At 43.6% G+C, this 14,539-nt stretch overlaps 1 protein-coding gene across 1 annotated transcript in view; it reads left to right on the forward strand.

The window, feature by feature from the left end:
• Positions 1-14,539, forward strand: part of WWP1 (WW domain containing E3 ubiquitin protein ligase 1) — a 711,039-nt gene that overhangs the window by 399,048 nt on the left and 297,452 nt on the right. Inside the window, exon 17 of the mRNA XM_069220436.1 lies at positions 11,697-11,856. Within this exon, the coding sequence (XP_069076537.1) occupies positions 11,697-11,856 (160 nt within the window). The remainder of the gene's footprint in view (positions 1-11,696; positions 11,857-14,539) is intronic.

Below are 14,539 nucleotides of genomic sequence, written 5' to 3' on the forward strand. Positions count from 1 at the left end.
CACTTCTTTTGGAACTGACCACTTAGTGGAACCTTTCTTACCACAATATTCTGGACCTTGGTTTATAGGATCACCCTTCATGAACTTTGGATTATCTTGTCTCAATGTTTCATTATACCTACCGTCTTGATGATAACCTACTTTTTATGCAATCAATTCTTTGCTCTCATCACCACCATTCATTTTTTCCAACCAAGCAGGTGTACTCCTAGTACAGGTTACTCTTCCTTTCAACAACCGAAAAGGTGATACTCCTGTAACGGAGTGTGGAGTTGTTCTTGAGTCCACACCATATTCCAGACTTGCTTCCAATCCAAACCATACCATATTGTGAACTGTACACTTTCCGTAAGAACACGGTTAAAACGTTCCACTAACCCATTCTCTCTTGTATAATAAAGAGAAATCCTGTTATACTTGATACCTTCTTACCTCAGGAAAGACTGGCATTCTTCATCCTCGAATTGTGGGTTATTGTCTGTAATTGCTGTCCCTAGACATCCATCTCTTCTGAATTTCTTTTTACAAAATTAACCTCTTCCCACTAGGAAAATAATCCATCATTACCATAGCATATTATTCTTCAATACCAGGGCACCAAAAAGGACCAGAAATGTCATGGCGTATCTTTTCCCATGCTCCTTTAGGAAACTTGACATGCACTATAGGAGTTTAAACAGACATATGAGACTTGTCACTGTCTGTGCAAGATATACAATTGCACCAAAATCATTCACTCACCAGATCTACACCTGGCACCAAAAGTTGACTCAAGCTCTCCTCTATATGGCAGATATGCCACCATGACCCTTGTGCAATACGTTCAACAATCTTTGACTTAAATTCAGTGGGACTCTCAATCTCTTGGATCTTCTTACAACTGACAATTAAGACAACACCAATTTATAATCATTCAATCCTTACTCATTGATAACACTTAAGTTCACATTGTGTGATAGAAATTTGATCAATTGTTGCATTGTTTCATCCTCAAGTAATGCCCTTCTCCAGTCCTCTTCAAGAATGGCACCCCTGCAACATTGTTCCATTTCCACCACTATCCATTCATCCTCTTCATCTTGCATTACACTTCGCAAAAGTAATCTGGAAAGAAAATCAGCACTGACATTTCTTATGCTGGTAATACTGCAGTGTGAACATATACTGTTGCAAATGGTATAACCACTTGGCAATTTGTGAGATGGCATTGCCTGTTCCTTTTTTAGAAAATTAGCTTACCAATGATTTATGCTAAGTACGTAGTTTAGATAAACTACCCCAAACATCAGTTCTAAATTGCTGCACTTCCATCAGCAGTTTGTCTTTTTATATCATAGAATATGTACTCTCTTGACCCCCTAACATGCGAAAGCAGCTATTCTCTTATGTCCATCTCTTAGTTGTATAAGTACAGCTCCCAAACCGTATGTGCTTGCATCCGTAACTACAATGGTTTTTGTCATGTGCAGTGGTTTGGAATTTAATAAAATATCTACATTTAGATGGGACAGTTTGCATAGTAAATCTGCTTGTCCTGCAAAAAAAAAAAAAAGCCACCAAATTATGGCAGCAATATCATTATATAAGGGCTCCGATAATAGGCTCCCTGTTTATGCCAGTGCTCATACTGTAGTAGGGCTTGAATACTAGCGAGTTCCTTATTTTGGCACCTTTCAGCAGATCTACATCCTGATGCTGGAGAGAGGGGTAAGCAGTAGTTCTAGGGTTGGAATGCCCTTTTGAGTCTGTGCAAACCTACTAACTTGCATGTTTTAGGGGTGTTCACCAGTTCGTCTCTAATCTTTTTTCACATCGCGAAAGGGTGGAAATGTACTCCTCAAGTAAAAATCCCTCCAGGGTTGGGAAAAAGTGGTTAGGTTGAAAGTGAACTTGTAAATGCTCAACAGATTTTCACGTGTGCAAGTCTACACATAATTGCTTGTGCTGAAATACAGTTCTCAAATAATTTTTAGGATTGTGATTTCCTGGCATACTTCTGTAAATTATTGTGAATTCATGAAAGCTGTAAATATGCACTAATGCAAGAACACATATTGGATGCGTTATTGTGATTTTCTTCATCTAATTGGTTGTCTAGAACCTTATGGTTGTATTAAAATTCTATCTCTCTCTCGATTTTTCGGTTGGGTTCACTGACAGTGTTTTACTCTTTCACAAAGAGCATATTGGATCATGAAGTAGTTTTGTTCAGCACCCAGAACTAAAGTGGCAAGGTGTGCTTTTTGAGACCAAAAATATTTTTGCTTTTTGCCAATGTTTATGATGGTGTGGGTCTGGCACCTATCACCACAATAAAGTTTTATAAAAACCATGTCAAAACAAGACACACATTGACAAAACCAAAATGCTGACCATCAATGTCACACCTGTTGGTTTTGCCAATGCTTGTTTATCTTCGTGTCACCCATACTCTTGTTGGAACTGGTTACACCGATTTGTCCATTATGAATTTTTTTGGGGAACAGTAGCATGCATCAACTTATTTTACTGAATGATGTTTTAAAGAAATAGTACCTAAATTAAACAGTTTAGCAAAACATTTTTCCCTACTTGAAGTTTTTTGTGAACATTTTTTTCTGAAAGCAAAGAATCGCCAATCTTTCTTTCAAGCTTCTGCACACATTTGCATCAAACCAGAGAGCATACTGTCAAACCAGAGAGCTTACTGGGAGCATTGTACGTAGCCTCAAATTGTTAAACTTTGCAAATGTGTATACATATTTTTATACTGGAGCCACTCTCGCTAGTGCAAGTCGACTTTGCATTAATGAACCACAGATACAGTTTGAACAGCATTAACATATGGACACAAATGTTGACTTAATTGTAGACAATGCCCTTCCCTGATTCATAATATGGTACTGTAGACTGGCAGCCAAAGGGTTTGTGCTGCAGGGAGTTGGGCCTACATGTCCCAGGGACAAAATAAACATAAAAACGTGTTACCCTTGACCTCAAACAAAATTTCCTGGGCTTCGGGCTATAAGAATTCCACACCTCTGGATAAAATGGTGCCAGGTTTGCTTACTTCACAATGCAGTCCTTGATTTGTTAAAACGCATTCTGGCATTCTGCAGTCCAGTAAAACCTATTCCCCTTCATCAATATCCTTACAGTATGGCCCTTTTGAGCAAAATAGTCTACACATTTTTGCATAGTACTCTGCCAGTCCATGAAAAAGTGCATCTGTTCCTTGTTTAGAGGAAATGGTGCATTTTCAACTGCCTTCACCAGCTTCAGTTTGGGCTTCACTAGATAATGTATGTTCAAGATGTTTCAACTTTCTGTAATCAAAACACCTCTTCCAATTTTTCATCATGTTCCATCTTAGTTGTTTCCACATTAGTATATCATCCTGGAAGAATAACACATCAGTTAATCCAGCTAACACATTCTGAATCCCTAGCAGACACCACAACCAATTTGAAAGGCATTCTTATAAGCCGGAAAGTCCCTTCCAGTGTTATGAATGATATTACGTTTTTGGAGTCAGAGTGTAATTATACTTGATGATAAGCACTGAATAAGTAAGGAGATTAAAAAATGGCTTCCTTCACGCAACATCTCATTTATCGTAGAAGTGGATGCCGATACTCCCAAATACTTTCATTTAAATCTCTCAAGTCAAATCACATGCACAATTTCCCATTAGTTTTCTTGGCTAAAACCGCTGGACTAAGCCATTCGGTCATCTCTGTTGGCTCTATCACTTTATTTTCACACAGTCGTTATAATTCCTCTTTCAGTTGTGCTCATAGTGCCAAAGAAATTCTTCTGACCTTGTGCACTTCCGGTAAACTCCCTTCAACACATTGTGGTATTCAAACCTACTTAGACAACATAACTTCCCCTAAAACAATGTAGGATATTTGCTTGTCCAATTATCAACATGTGCATTAGCTGTAAGCAACAATTGATGAGATGAATGGGTCTAGGATCATTCCCCATGCATTCTGTCCTTTCTACCTCAATAAAGTTTAGCCCTTTTCCCACAGCCTTCCTTTCTTTAAATCCAAGAGCCACTTCAAGATACCAGGCACTTTTAATTTGACCCCACAATATCCCTCATGTTCATTGTCAGATGATATTAAATTTGTTCCACCCACATCTCACCAATCTGACTAGTCAATAAAGGTGTAGAGTGAGCAACAACCTGCCAAAGCAATAACTTCTACCCTATTGGTTCTTAGCGAATATTTGGGGGGGAGGGGGTGATGGGGTGATAAACCTCCATTACATTATTCATCTTATATACTTGAGTAGTCATCTCGTCTTACTTAAACTTCTGTTTTCTCCTCACCACCTGCCATTTCATCTCAGTAAATTTCTTCTCCATTTCCAGAACTTATTTGACACTTTGTTTCCTTCCACGTTTTGCAAAGTCTCAGCCCCTCCCGTATCACTGCCATCTGAACATTTACCATATTTACTTCATCTGGCCAAGTTGGACTTTCAACATAGCTATGTTTGAGTTTAGCATACATCTTTTTCCAGGTTCTGAGATCTGCTGAAGGCTCATTTCTTTTATCACAGAGGATCATCAGGTAGCATCTTGAGGGACTGGTCAGAGGTGTTGCTCCATTATGTTTTCTACCAGTCATGTGGGAGCTCAATACGGTACATTACAATGTCATGAAGAGTCACCTTTGAGCATATTCGTCAGGCTGAAGTCAAATATTTTTGCTGGAAAGTGGGGCTATTTCAGGCCCTGTGCTAAGCAGCATGAGTCAGGGAGTTGCAAGCCCTCAACCATCAGGGAGGTTCTAATATGATTCCACAAGCACATAGTCCTTTTTATGAGGAAATACATAGTTTATTCCCAGAGTTCCATTAGATCAGATTTTCATATAACAAACTAGTATTCCTTCAATCATTCATTAAATCATGTAATGGAGACATGAGGGCACTACGTTCCGTGGACATTTGCAATTGCCTAACGTTCCATATGGAAAGGACTAAAGACATCAGGCAGGCAGATAAAAAAATTTGACTTTCGGTTCTCCATGAAAAAGTAGTGCTCATTCAAACAGAAGTATACAAAAAATGATAGATGGAATGCTTGAATTAATCTCAGCCGTGTGTTATTACTGTAGGCAGCATCAGAGTCTATTGTTACTTTGCACACCATGTCTCCCCAGTTTGGACCCAGCCGTATGCAAATCAGTCTTGACCGTGTTCATGGGACCAACGTCTGGGCTTACTCATCCCGCTGAAAACAGCACACTAATTGTTGGAAGATGGGTCATTCATTGTGTGGCCTGCACAAGTAATGGGTCCGAACGCGACCACCACTGGGAACCAAACACCTCATTGTAGCGCTTGACTCTCATAGAGTATTGTTGCAGAGCAGTCCAAAGTTTACTCATGGGAGGTGGTATGGGCTTGTAATCCCCATTCACGAGCAAACAAGCATGACACTCAATAAATGAATGCCCAGTCTGTGCTTTTTTTCTTATTGTGTAATCTCTCATGTCTTCCCCGAGGGGAAATATAATCCCACAACCCACGTGGCAAAACAATCCCCGGTATCCCCATGCAACATTTGACTATAATGTAGAATGAGTGCATCTAAATCTGACAATTAAGTACATCTACTTTGCAAAGATGTGTCTGTCAGTCTTGTTACTCAAATTAGCATCAACAAGGAACGTGTAGAGACGTATAAGTAATTTAAAAGTTAGGATTACTTTTGGATTACCTTTGGATTACTTTAAAATTACTCTCGATTAACATTCAGATTATTGTTGATTAACATTGTCAAATACCATCCCACACCCCTAGGAGGCAGTCCTACAAGCAAAGAACAAAAGTCCAAACAAGCTTGTGCTTCACCTGGCGTTGGAACCCTTGGGGGTGTTTACACTTCTTTTGTCCCACCCTACCGAGAGCGGGGACACAAACTGCATTGAGGGGAGGCTGCGCTGCTCCTACAGCTCCCCTTGTCCATGGACACTCATTTGGTGGTGGCCCCATTTTCTTGGGGCCACCACAAGCTGGCTAGGGGCCCGGACCAGTGCTGGTGCACCACAAGGCATGCTGGGGCAGGATGCCTATCCAATGAGCGGCTCTCCCGCTGAACAGGGGAGAGCCGTGGTGCCGCCAGACCTGGTGTTCTGCCTTGGGGGTGCCCGGTCCCACCCAGACACCCCCACACCAGGTAAGTGCTCCCTCATTGTGGTGCAGCCCACCCCTGGCGCCCCCGCCTGCTCCCCAGATGGCCAGCAACAGCACTCCCCGCCCTCCTCCTGCAGCTTTGGGGCCTCAGGATGGGTCCGGGGCCCTTCCTCACCTTCTCAGGGAGCACCACAGAGCTATCAGACATCCTCCTACCTCCTAAAAAATGGCTTCCTTCATGCAACATCTAATTTATCGTAGAAGTGGATGCCGATCCTCCCAAATACTTTCATTTAAATCTCTCAAGTCCAATCACATGCACAATTTCCCATTAGTTTTCTTGGCTAAAACCGCTGGACTAAGCCATTCGGTCATCTCTATTGGCTCCATCACTCCATTTTCACACAGTCTTTCCAGTTCCTCTTTCAGTTGTGCTCGTAGTGCCAAAGAAATGCTTCTGACCTTGTGCACTTTCAGTAAACTTCCTTCAACACAATGTGGTGTTCAAACCTACGTAGACAACCTAACTTCCCCTAAAACAATGTAGGATATTTGCTTGTCCAATTATCAACATGTGCATTAGCTGTAAGCAACAATTGATGAGATGATTGGGTCTAGGATCATTCCCCATGCATGCTGTCCTTTCTATCTCAATAAAGTTTAGCCCTTTTCCCACAGCCTTCCTTTCTTTAAATCCAAGAGCAACTTCAAGATACCAGGCACTTGTAATTTGACCCCACAATATCCCTCATGTTCAATGTCAGATAATGTTAAATTTGTCCCACCCACTTCTCACCAATCTGACTTGTCAATAAAGGTGTAGAGTGAGCAACAACCTGCCAAAGCAATAACTTCTACCCTATTGGTTCTTAGCGAATATTTGGTGGGGGTCCGGGGGGGGGGGGGGTGATGGGTTGATAAACCTCCATGACATTATTCATCTTATGTACTTGAGTAGTCATCTCGTCCTACTAAAACTTCTGTTTTCTCCTCACCACCTGCCATTTCATCTCAGTAAATTTCTTCTCCATTTCCAGGACTTATTTGACACTTTGTTCCCTTCCACGTTTTGCAAATTCTCAGCCTCCCACCCCCCGTATCACTGCCATGTGAACATTTACCATATTTACTTCATCTGGCCAAGTTGGACCTTCAACATAGCTATGTTTGAGTTCAGCATACATCTTTTTCTAGGTTCTGAGATCTGCTGAAGGCTCATTTCTTTTCTCACAGAGGATCATCAGGTAGCATCTTGAGGGACTGGTCAGAGGTGTTGCTCCATTATGTTTTCTGCCAGTCATGTGGGAGCTCAATACGGTACATTACAATGTCATGAAGAGTCACCTTTGAGCATATTCGTCAGGCTGAAGTCAAATAGTTTTGCTGGAAAGTGGGGCTATTTCAGGCCCTGTGCTAAGCAACATGAGTCAGGGAGTTGCAAGCCCTCAACCATCAGGGAGGTTCTAATATGATTCCACAAGCACATAGTCTTTTTATGAGGAAATACATAGTTTATTCCCAGAGTTCCATTAGATCAGATTTTCATATAACAAACCAGTATTCCTTCAATCATTCATTAAATCATGTAATGGAGACATGAGGGCACTACATTCCGTGGACATTTGCAATTGCCTAACGTTCCATATGGAAAGGACTAAAGACATCAGGCAGTCAGATCACATTTTTTGACTTTCGGTTCTCCTTGAAAAAGTAGTGCTCATTGAAACAGGAGTATACAAAAAATGATAGATCGAATGCTTGAATTAATCTCAGTTGTGTGTTATTACTCTAGGCAGCATCAGAGTCTACTGTTACTTTGCACAACATGTCTCCCCAGTTTGGACCCAGCCGTATGCAAATCAGTCTTGACCGTGTTCATGGGACCCACGGCTGGGCTTGCTTATCCCGCTGAAGACAGCACACTAATTGTTGGAAGATGGGTCATTCATTGTGTGGCCTGCACAAGTAATGGGTCCGAACGTGACCATCACTGGGAACCAAACACCTCATTGTAGCGCTTGACTCTCATAGGGTAGCGTTGCAGAGCAGTCCAAAGCTTACCCAAGGGAGGTGGTATGGGCTTGTAATCCCCATTCACGAGAACGCAAGCATGACACTCAATAAATGAATGCCCAGTCTGTGCTTTTTTTCTTATTGTGTAATCTCTCATGTCTTCCCCGAGGGGAAATATAATCCCACAACCCACCTGGCAAAACAATCCCCGGTATCCCCATTCAACATTTAACTATAATGTAAAATGAGTGCATCTAAATCTGACAATTTAGTACATCTACTTTGCAAAGATGTGTCTGTCAGTCTCGTTACTCAAATTAGCATCAACAAGGAACGTGTAGAGACGTATAAGTAATTTAAAAGTTAGGATTACTTTTGGATTACCTTTGGATTAGTTTAAAATTACTCTTGATTAACATTCAGATTATTGTTGATTAACATTGTCAAATACCATCCCTCACCCCTAGGAGGCAGTCCTACAAGCAAAGAACAAAAGTCCAAACCAGCTTGTGCTTCAACTGGCGTTGGAACCCTTGGGGGTGTGTACACTTCTTTTGTCCCACCCTACCGAGAGTGGGGACACAAACTGCATTGAGGGGAGGCTGCGCTGCTCCTACAGCTCCCCCTGTCCATGGACACTCATTTAGTGGTGGCCCCATCCTCCTGGGGCCACCACAAGCTGGCTAGGGGTCCAGACCAGTGCTGGTGCACCACAAGGCATGCTGGGGCAGGATGCCTATCCAATGAGCGGCTCTCCGGCTGAGCAGGGGAGAGCCGTGGTGCCGCCAGACCTGGTGTTCTGCCTTGGGGGTGCCCGGTCCCACCCAGACACCCCCACACCAGGTAAGTGCTCCCTCGTTGTGGTGCCGCCCCGCCGGCTCCACGGATGGCCAGCAACAGCACTCCCCGCCCTCCTCTGCAGCTTTGGGGCCTCAGGATGGGTCCGGGCCCCTTACTCACCTTCTCAGGGAGCGCCACAGACATCCTCCTACCATGGGGCCCCAGGATGGGATCCAAGGCCCCTGTTCCGATCTTCGGCCACCTTACAGGGGATGCGATGGCACCCCCCAGTCATCCTTCTTTACAGGACCCCTAGGATGGGGTCCAGGGCCCCTTTCCACAATGTTCACAGGGAGAGCTACGGTGCTCCCTGACTTTACATTGGCTGTAGGGGCCTCGGGATGGGGTCCGGAACCCCTACACCACTGCGGCAAGGGGGGTGCGCGACGGTCCCCCACCCCCTCCATCACCTTGAACGGGCCAGGCATCACAGGGCCCCAGAATGGGGTTTAGGGCCACTTCTTCCTCCAGAGGGGGGAGTGTGGCAGCACTCCCTGGCTCCTCTTCCCCTTGGGGCAACCTCTGGGCCCTGGCCCACCCTGGGACAAAGTCTGGAGCAGTAGCGGAGCTTCACGGGCTTCGTCGCTGTATCTGGAATGATCAAGGGTCGCAGTCCTTCTACCCTTGATATCTCTGGTCCCCAAAGGCCGATCTTTGTGATTCTGGTGTCGTTTCGCTCCTGGTGACAAGCTGCCTGGCCTTGAAGGGTCCCAGGTTATGGGGAGCCAGTCCCACTGACTCCCTGCACCAGCCTTTCCTCTGGGTGCCCTTCTTTTCTTCTGGGCAGCACTCTCTCCTTGCACTAGCCCTGTATTTCACCCAACTAGTTCTTCAGGGGCAGAGTCCCTGCCCTAGGGGCCAGTCAGGGGGTTCTTCCTTCCAGTTGCCCATGACGCCCGTCAGCAGTCCCAGTGTCCAGCAGTGAAGCACAGCCAAGAGAGAGCGCTCCCCTGTGCAGGACCTTTTAATTGGGGGCGGAAGTGTCCAGTAGGTCTGCACCTCTGGCCTATCCTGATTGCCACATCACTTCCTTGCCCCTGTCCCTTCCTTCCTGCACAGTCTTCTGGATTAGCTCAAAATGGCATTATCGAGGAGTTAGTTGCCACGTGCTCTAAAAGTCTCAGCCCCTCCTCCCCCACATTCCTCCCAGGGCGTCTTCAGCCTGCTCATGGCACGGAATGACAGCTTCCTGATTGATGCAAGGCCCTGCTCAAACAGCTGGACAGAGCAGTAATTGGCCATAATCCTGAGCTGAGTCAGAGAAAAGTGACATCCCTGGGTGACCCATAAGTTGTACAACTATGCTCTTGTAACCTACTGCATTATTCTTTTTTTACAGGTTGTAGGTTACCTTGGTGTGACTATAGTCTCGGTGAACCCCATAGGACTGAAGTTGCACCCTAGGCCTTCCTTCCCCATTGTCATTTAATGGAGTGTCCCCACAATGCCAATACAGTGAGCGCACTGGCATTGGCATTTAATGGAGTGTCCCTACAGTGAAAAGACAGTAAGCACACTGACTATCCCTCACATGTGTACGTCCATCTCATAAGGCCTACCCCAGGTCACCACCGACTCTGCATAGTCCCTCCTGCGCCAAGCATACCTAAGCGCAGTTCTAGGACTGCGCACGCCAGGAATCCTCCCCCTCGCCGTCCTCACATGGGTGCACATGCGTGTGCTCACACGTGTAACCCGCCTGGGGCCTTCTACTCTTGCTTTACAACAGCTGCTTTTCCTTAGCACTGTGGCACCGGCAGTAAACATGTGCAGTCCATTTTACCATGAGTTTACTGTGCGCGAGTCCCCGCCTAGGAGGCTCCTTCACAGTTGATGATCTGGAATGTGGGCCGAGTCATTACTAGTGGCTGAGATTAATTCAGGCATTCCATACGTAACTTTTTTGCAAACTCCTTCCAAACAAGGCTTGGCAAGAGGATTAGTCAAAAGCCTCCAGGTTATACCATGACAAGGCAAACCAACCATTAGACCATTCGCTGCGCACTCCTTAAGAGGCGTGGCAGTGACATCTGCTGTTGGATTACTATTGGTGAAATGGAAAAGTAGCAAGGTACCAGGCAATTCTAAACAACTTGTTGAATTAAGGTGAGCTTTCTTCTCCAGTTCTGAATATGTTGTGTTTCACTGTTTGTACTGCTTACTGTTCTGTTTTAAGCATGTGAGTCTATTAATGTTCCAGAGGGAGAGAAGACACGATCCGTTTACCTCTAACAACTATTCTCCATCACAGGTTAAAGATTGAGTGTTTTCTTATGAATGATTTGGCTGTTATATATACAATGTGTTCATGCTTTTCAGTCATGTTACTGATTCCTACTGGTAAATTAAAATACTGTTGTAGTCAAATACTGTACACTCTGGAATAATTCAACATTGTGTGAGTTTGGAAGCTGTCAATGATGAAGTGTAGTTATAAACAGGGGACTTGTTTCTTACTGCGGCTGTTTGAAAATACTCCGTTACCCTCAACTTGAACCTTGGGAATGATAGAAGCATGTGTCTCTTTGAAAGTTACAAACTCTGGAGAATTGTAGTTACAGGTAAATAACTTCATCTTTTGGGTCTGTAATAAGAGCAAATAAAATAAAATGGTCTGTTTTGTTGATACTTTTAAAGAAATTCAGGGGTGGAAATTCAGAGTGGTGTGAATTGGTTAATTATAACATTCGATTTACTTCTATTTTCAGGGAATGGTTTTTCTTGCTTTCCCATGAGGTTTTGAACCCCATGTATTGTCTGTTTGAGTATGCTGGCAAAAGCAACTACTGTCTGCAAATCAATCCAGCATCAACAATCAATCCTGACCACCTTTCATATTTTTGTTTCATTGGTCGCTTTATTGCCATGGTAAGTGTGTAGTGAAACTTTGAATATCAAAGTTAACAACTTGTATGTTCTTTTAAAGCTGTGCGTCCAACTTGGGGGTTTCCACCTTTGAACATACTCAGTGGATACCATGTGGAAAGCCAAAACAGAAGCCTGATAAAGATCACATTGCTATTTTATTTGTAGCACATATTTATTCACAAGACAACGTATTTACATTTGGAGCTGTGTACAAGATTTCTTCAAACATGTTAAGTTTGTGACTGAGTCAAAAGATGCATGCACCCTATTATCAGTCATACTGTTCTTTTAATAGGAATTACGAACACAACATTTTGACTGTATTACCTCAAGCTCAGTTAAATCTGCACTCACATTGGCTACATTAAGCCTTCCTCAAAGGCAGGGACCACTTTCTTCAGTTTAAGAGAAGAGAAATTTGAAAGCACCCCAATGTACTTAATTTCAAATGTGCTGCGGAGGTTGAGGAATAATGTTAATGTGACATTTGTCACATGCAGGGCTTTCTCTTCACAGCTGTGCTTGCTCATTGAACTCCTTTTTCCTATGTTACCAACTTCTGTACCTACCTAATAGTTGTCTCCTGGAGCATGGCAACGTCTTTCAGTACCTCTTATCTTTAGTTACAAGAGCTTAAAGGGGAAGCCTTTAGACAGTGGTGCTGATCAAAATGGTAAATATAACCCTGTGGCCTTCTAAGAACCTCAAGAGACAACTCATTTTCACCATTCACACAATGCATTTTGCAGGACATGCTCTTTTGGCATTTTATAGGTCCACAACTACCACTTTGCTCCAATTCAGGGCTGTCTCTGTCCTTCAGGAGGTCCATCAAAATGCAACTGTTTGAAAAAGATTTCCTTACCTGCCGTTGTTCAGTATGCATATAAAAATGATTCAATTCATAGACTGTATGGTGCAATTACTTCAAATGTGTACAAATATTTCTTGACAATGCCTACCATAGAAATGTTTTGTCATTCATCTGCCTTTCTATTTTGGGCCTGGTGACTTAGCCAGTTGTGCTGTTATCACTAGAATGTGTCTCTGATTTGGTCAGTAGGTTTGAATTTTTTACTCTGCCTGCTTGGTTCAACACTTTGCTGTGAGTGCTGAAGATCTTGTTTTACTTTACCTGTGGCTGTCCTTGATTGCTTGCGGTTCTCCGGGGAACTGTGGAATTTTGGGGCCTACAATCTACTAAACTATGTAGGTTTTGTTGGTTTTTGCCACTTTAGAAAAACTCAGTCTGTCCTGGATTAGCACTTTCTGTTTAAGAGTGACATATTTAACAAGGCCCAGACAAGTAGAATGCAAATACTTGCCACCCTTGCCTTGATATAGCTGCCACAGAGTGTGCAGTAGAAGCTTAAAGAATTATGAGGAGTCAGGACTACTAGCCATGGTTTGCGACACTTGACCATCGACAGCTCGGCCTTGGGCTTCTGAGCAAAACTTTAGGCTCCACGTTAATTATTTTTATTTTATAAGTCAAGCACTTAATACATTCTGTTTTATCCACATTTACACGTGAATTAAAAAAGCTTCAAAATAAAGAAGTTGGGATGATTATTCAAATGAACAGCCCAGATAGTTCCTTAACATTTGTTCGTAAATGTGTAATCCTAAATTCAGACCAGCACTGTGAAGTCAGGACTGATTCTCAATAACAGTGTTCTGGACTCTTCTTTGCAGAGTCAGTGGTCCAATGCAATGGTGGCTGATAAGTGTCACTCACTAGTAATGTTCACTCAATAGTTCTCTTTTAGCCCAAACTCTCTTGTGTCCTTGTTATGCAGTTCCAACTTTGGGAATAGTTCTGCATGTTTAGGATGGCAGAGTGACAAAGCATGGGGGGACTGATTGTATCCATAACATGAGTGACTGTCGGCCTAAACTCCTTATGTGAAGTTCAGCAGGCAGAATTCAGTATGCCCTTCGATAGAAAGCACCTCTTAGTGCCACAAGTTGACACCACATTAGGCAAGCTAAAAAAAACACAGCCACGGCAAAATATATGGGTGCCCTACAGACCACTCCTCAAAGGTTTTTTTTTTAACTGCCCTGGCTTCAGGGGCACATATAAATTGTCAACCTCAGAGGTGTCATCATCACACCCCAGACAGCCTCAGTCCACCTACACAAGCGGTTTCTACCAAGGTTCCTATAAAGGATCTCCCCATAAAGAAAGACGGAAAAACACCGCTCCATGTGGTGCCTCCTCCACTGCCAAGCAGTGACTACCTCCACCTTTCCCCCTGATCACTTAACACCTGTCAGGGGAAGACTTCAACAGTTTTATTCCATCTGGGACACTGTTACCACCGATCAGTGGGTCCTCACCATTATCCAATATCGTTATTGTCTGGAGCCCATCACCACCCCTCCCAGTATTCCTCCTCGCACTCACAGACTATCTCAGGAACACTTAACCCTTCTCAAACAAGAAGTCCAGTCCCTCCTTCTCAAAGGAGCCCTAGAGCCCGTTCCACCAGAACAGCAAGGTTCAGGGGTATATTCCCTGTATTTCCTGATTCCAAGAAAGGATGGCTCAAACCCATACTGGACCTCAGACGTCTCAATAATTACGTCCTTTCAGAGCACTTCCACACTTTAACCATTCAGGATGTCACCCCTCTTATACAGCAAGGCGACTTTGTCAGCTTTAGATCTAAAGGATGTC

The sequence above is a fragment of the Pleurodeles waltl genome, chromosome 2_2 (genome assembly GCF_031143425.1).
Source record: "Pleurodeles waltl isolate 20211129_DDA chromosome 2_2, aPleWal1.hap1.20221129, whole genome shotgun sequence".
In the NCBI taxonomy this organism is placed as follows: domain Eukaryota; kingdom Metazoa; phylum Chordata; class Amphibia; order Caudata; family Salamandridae; genus Pleurodeles; species Pleurodeles waltl.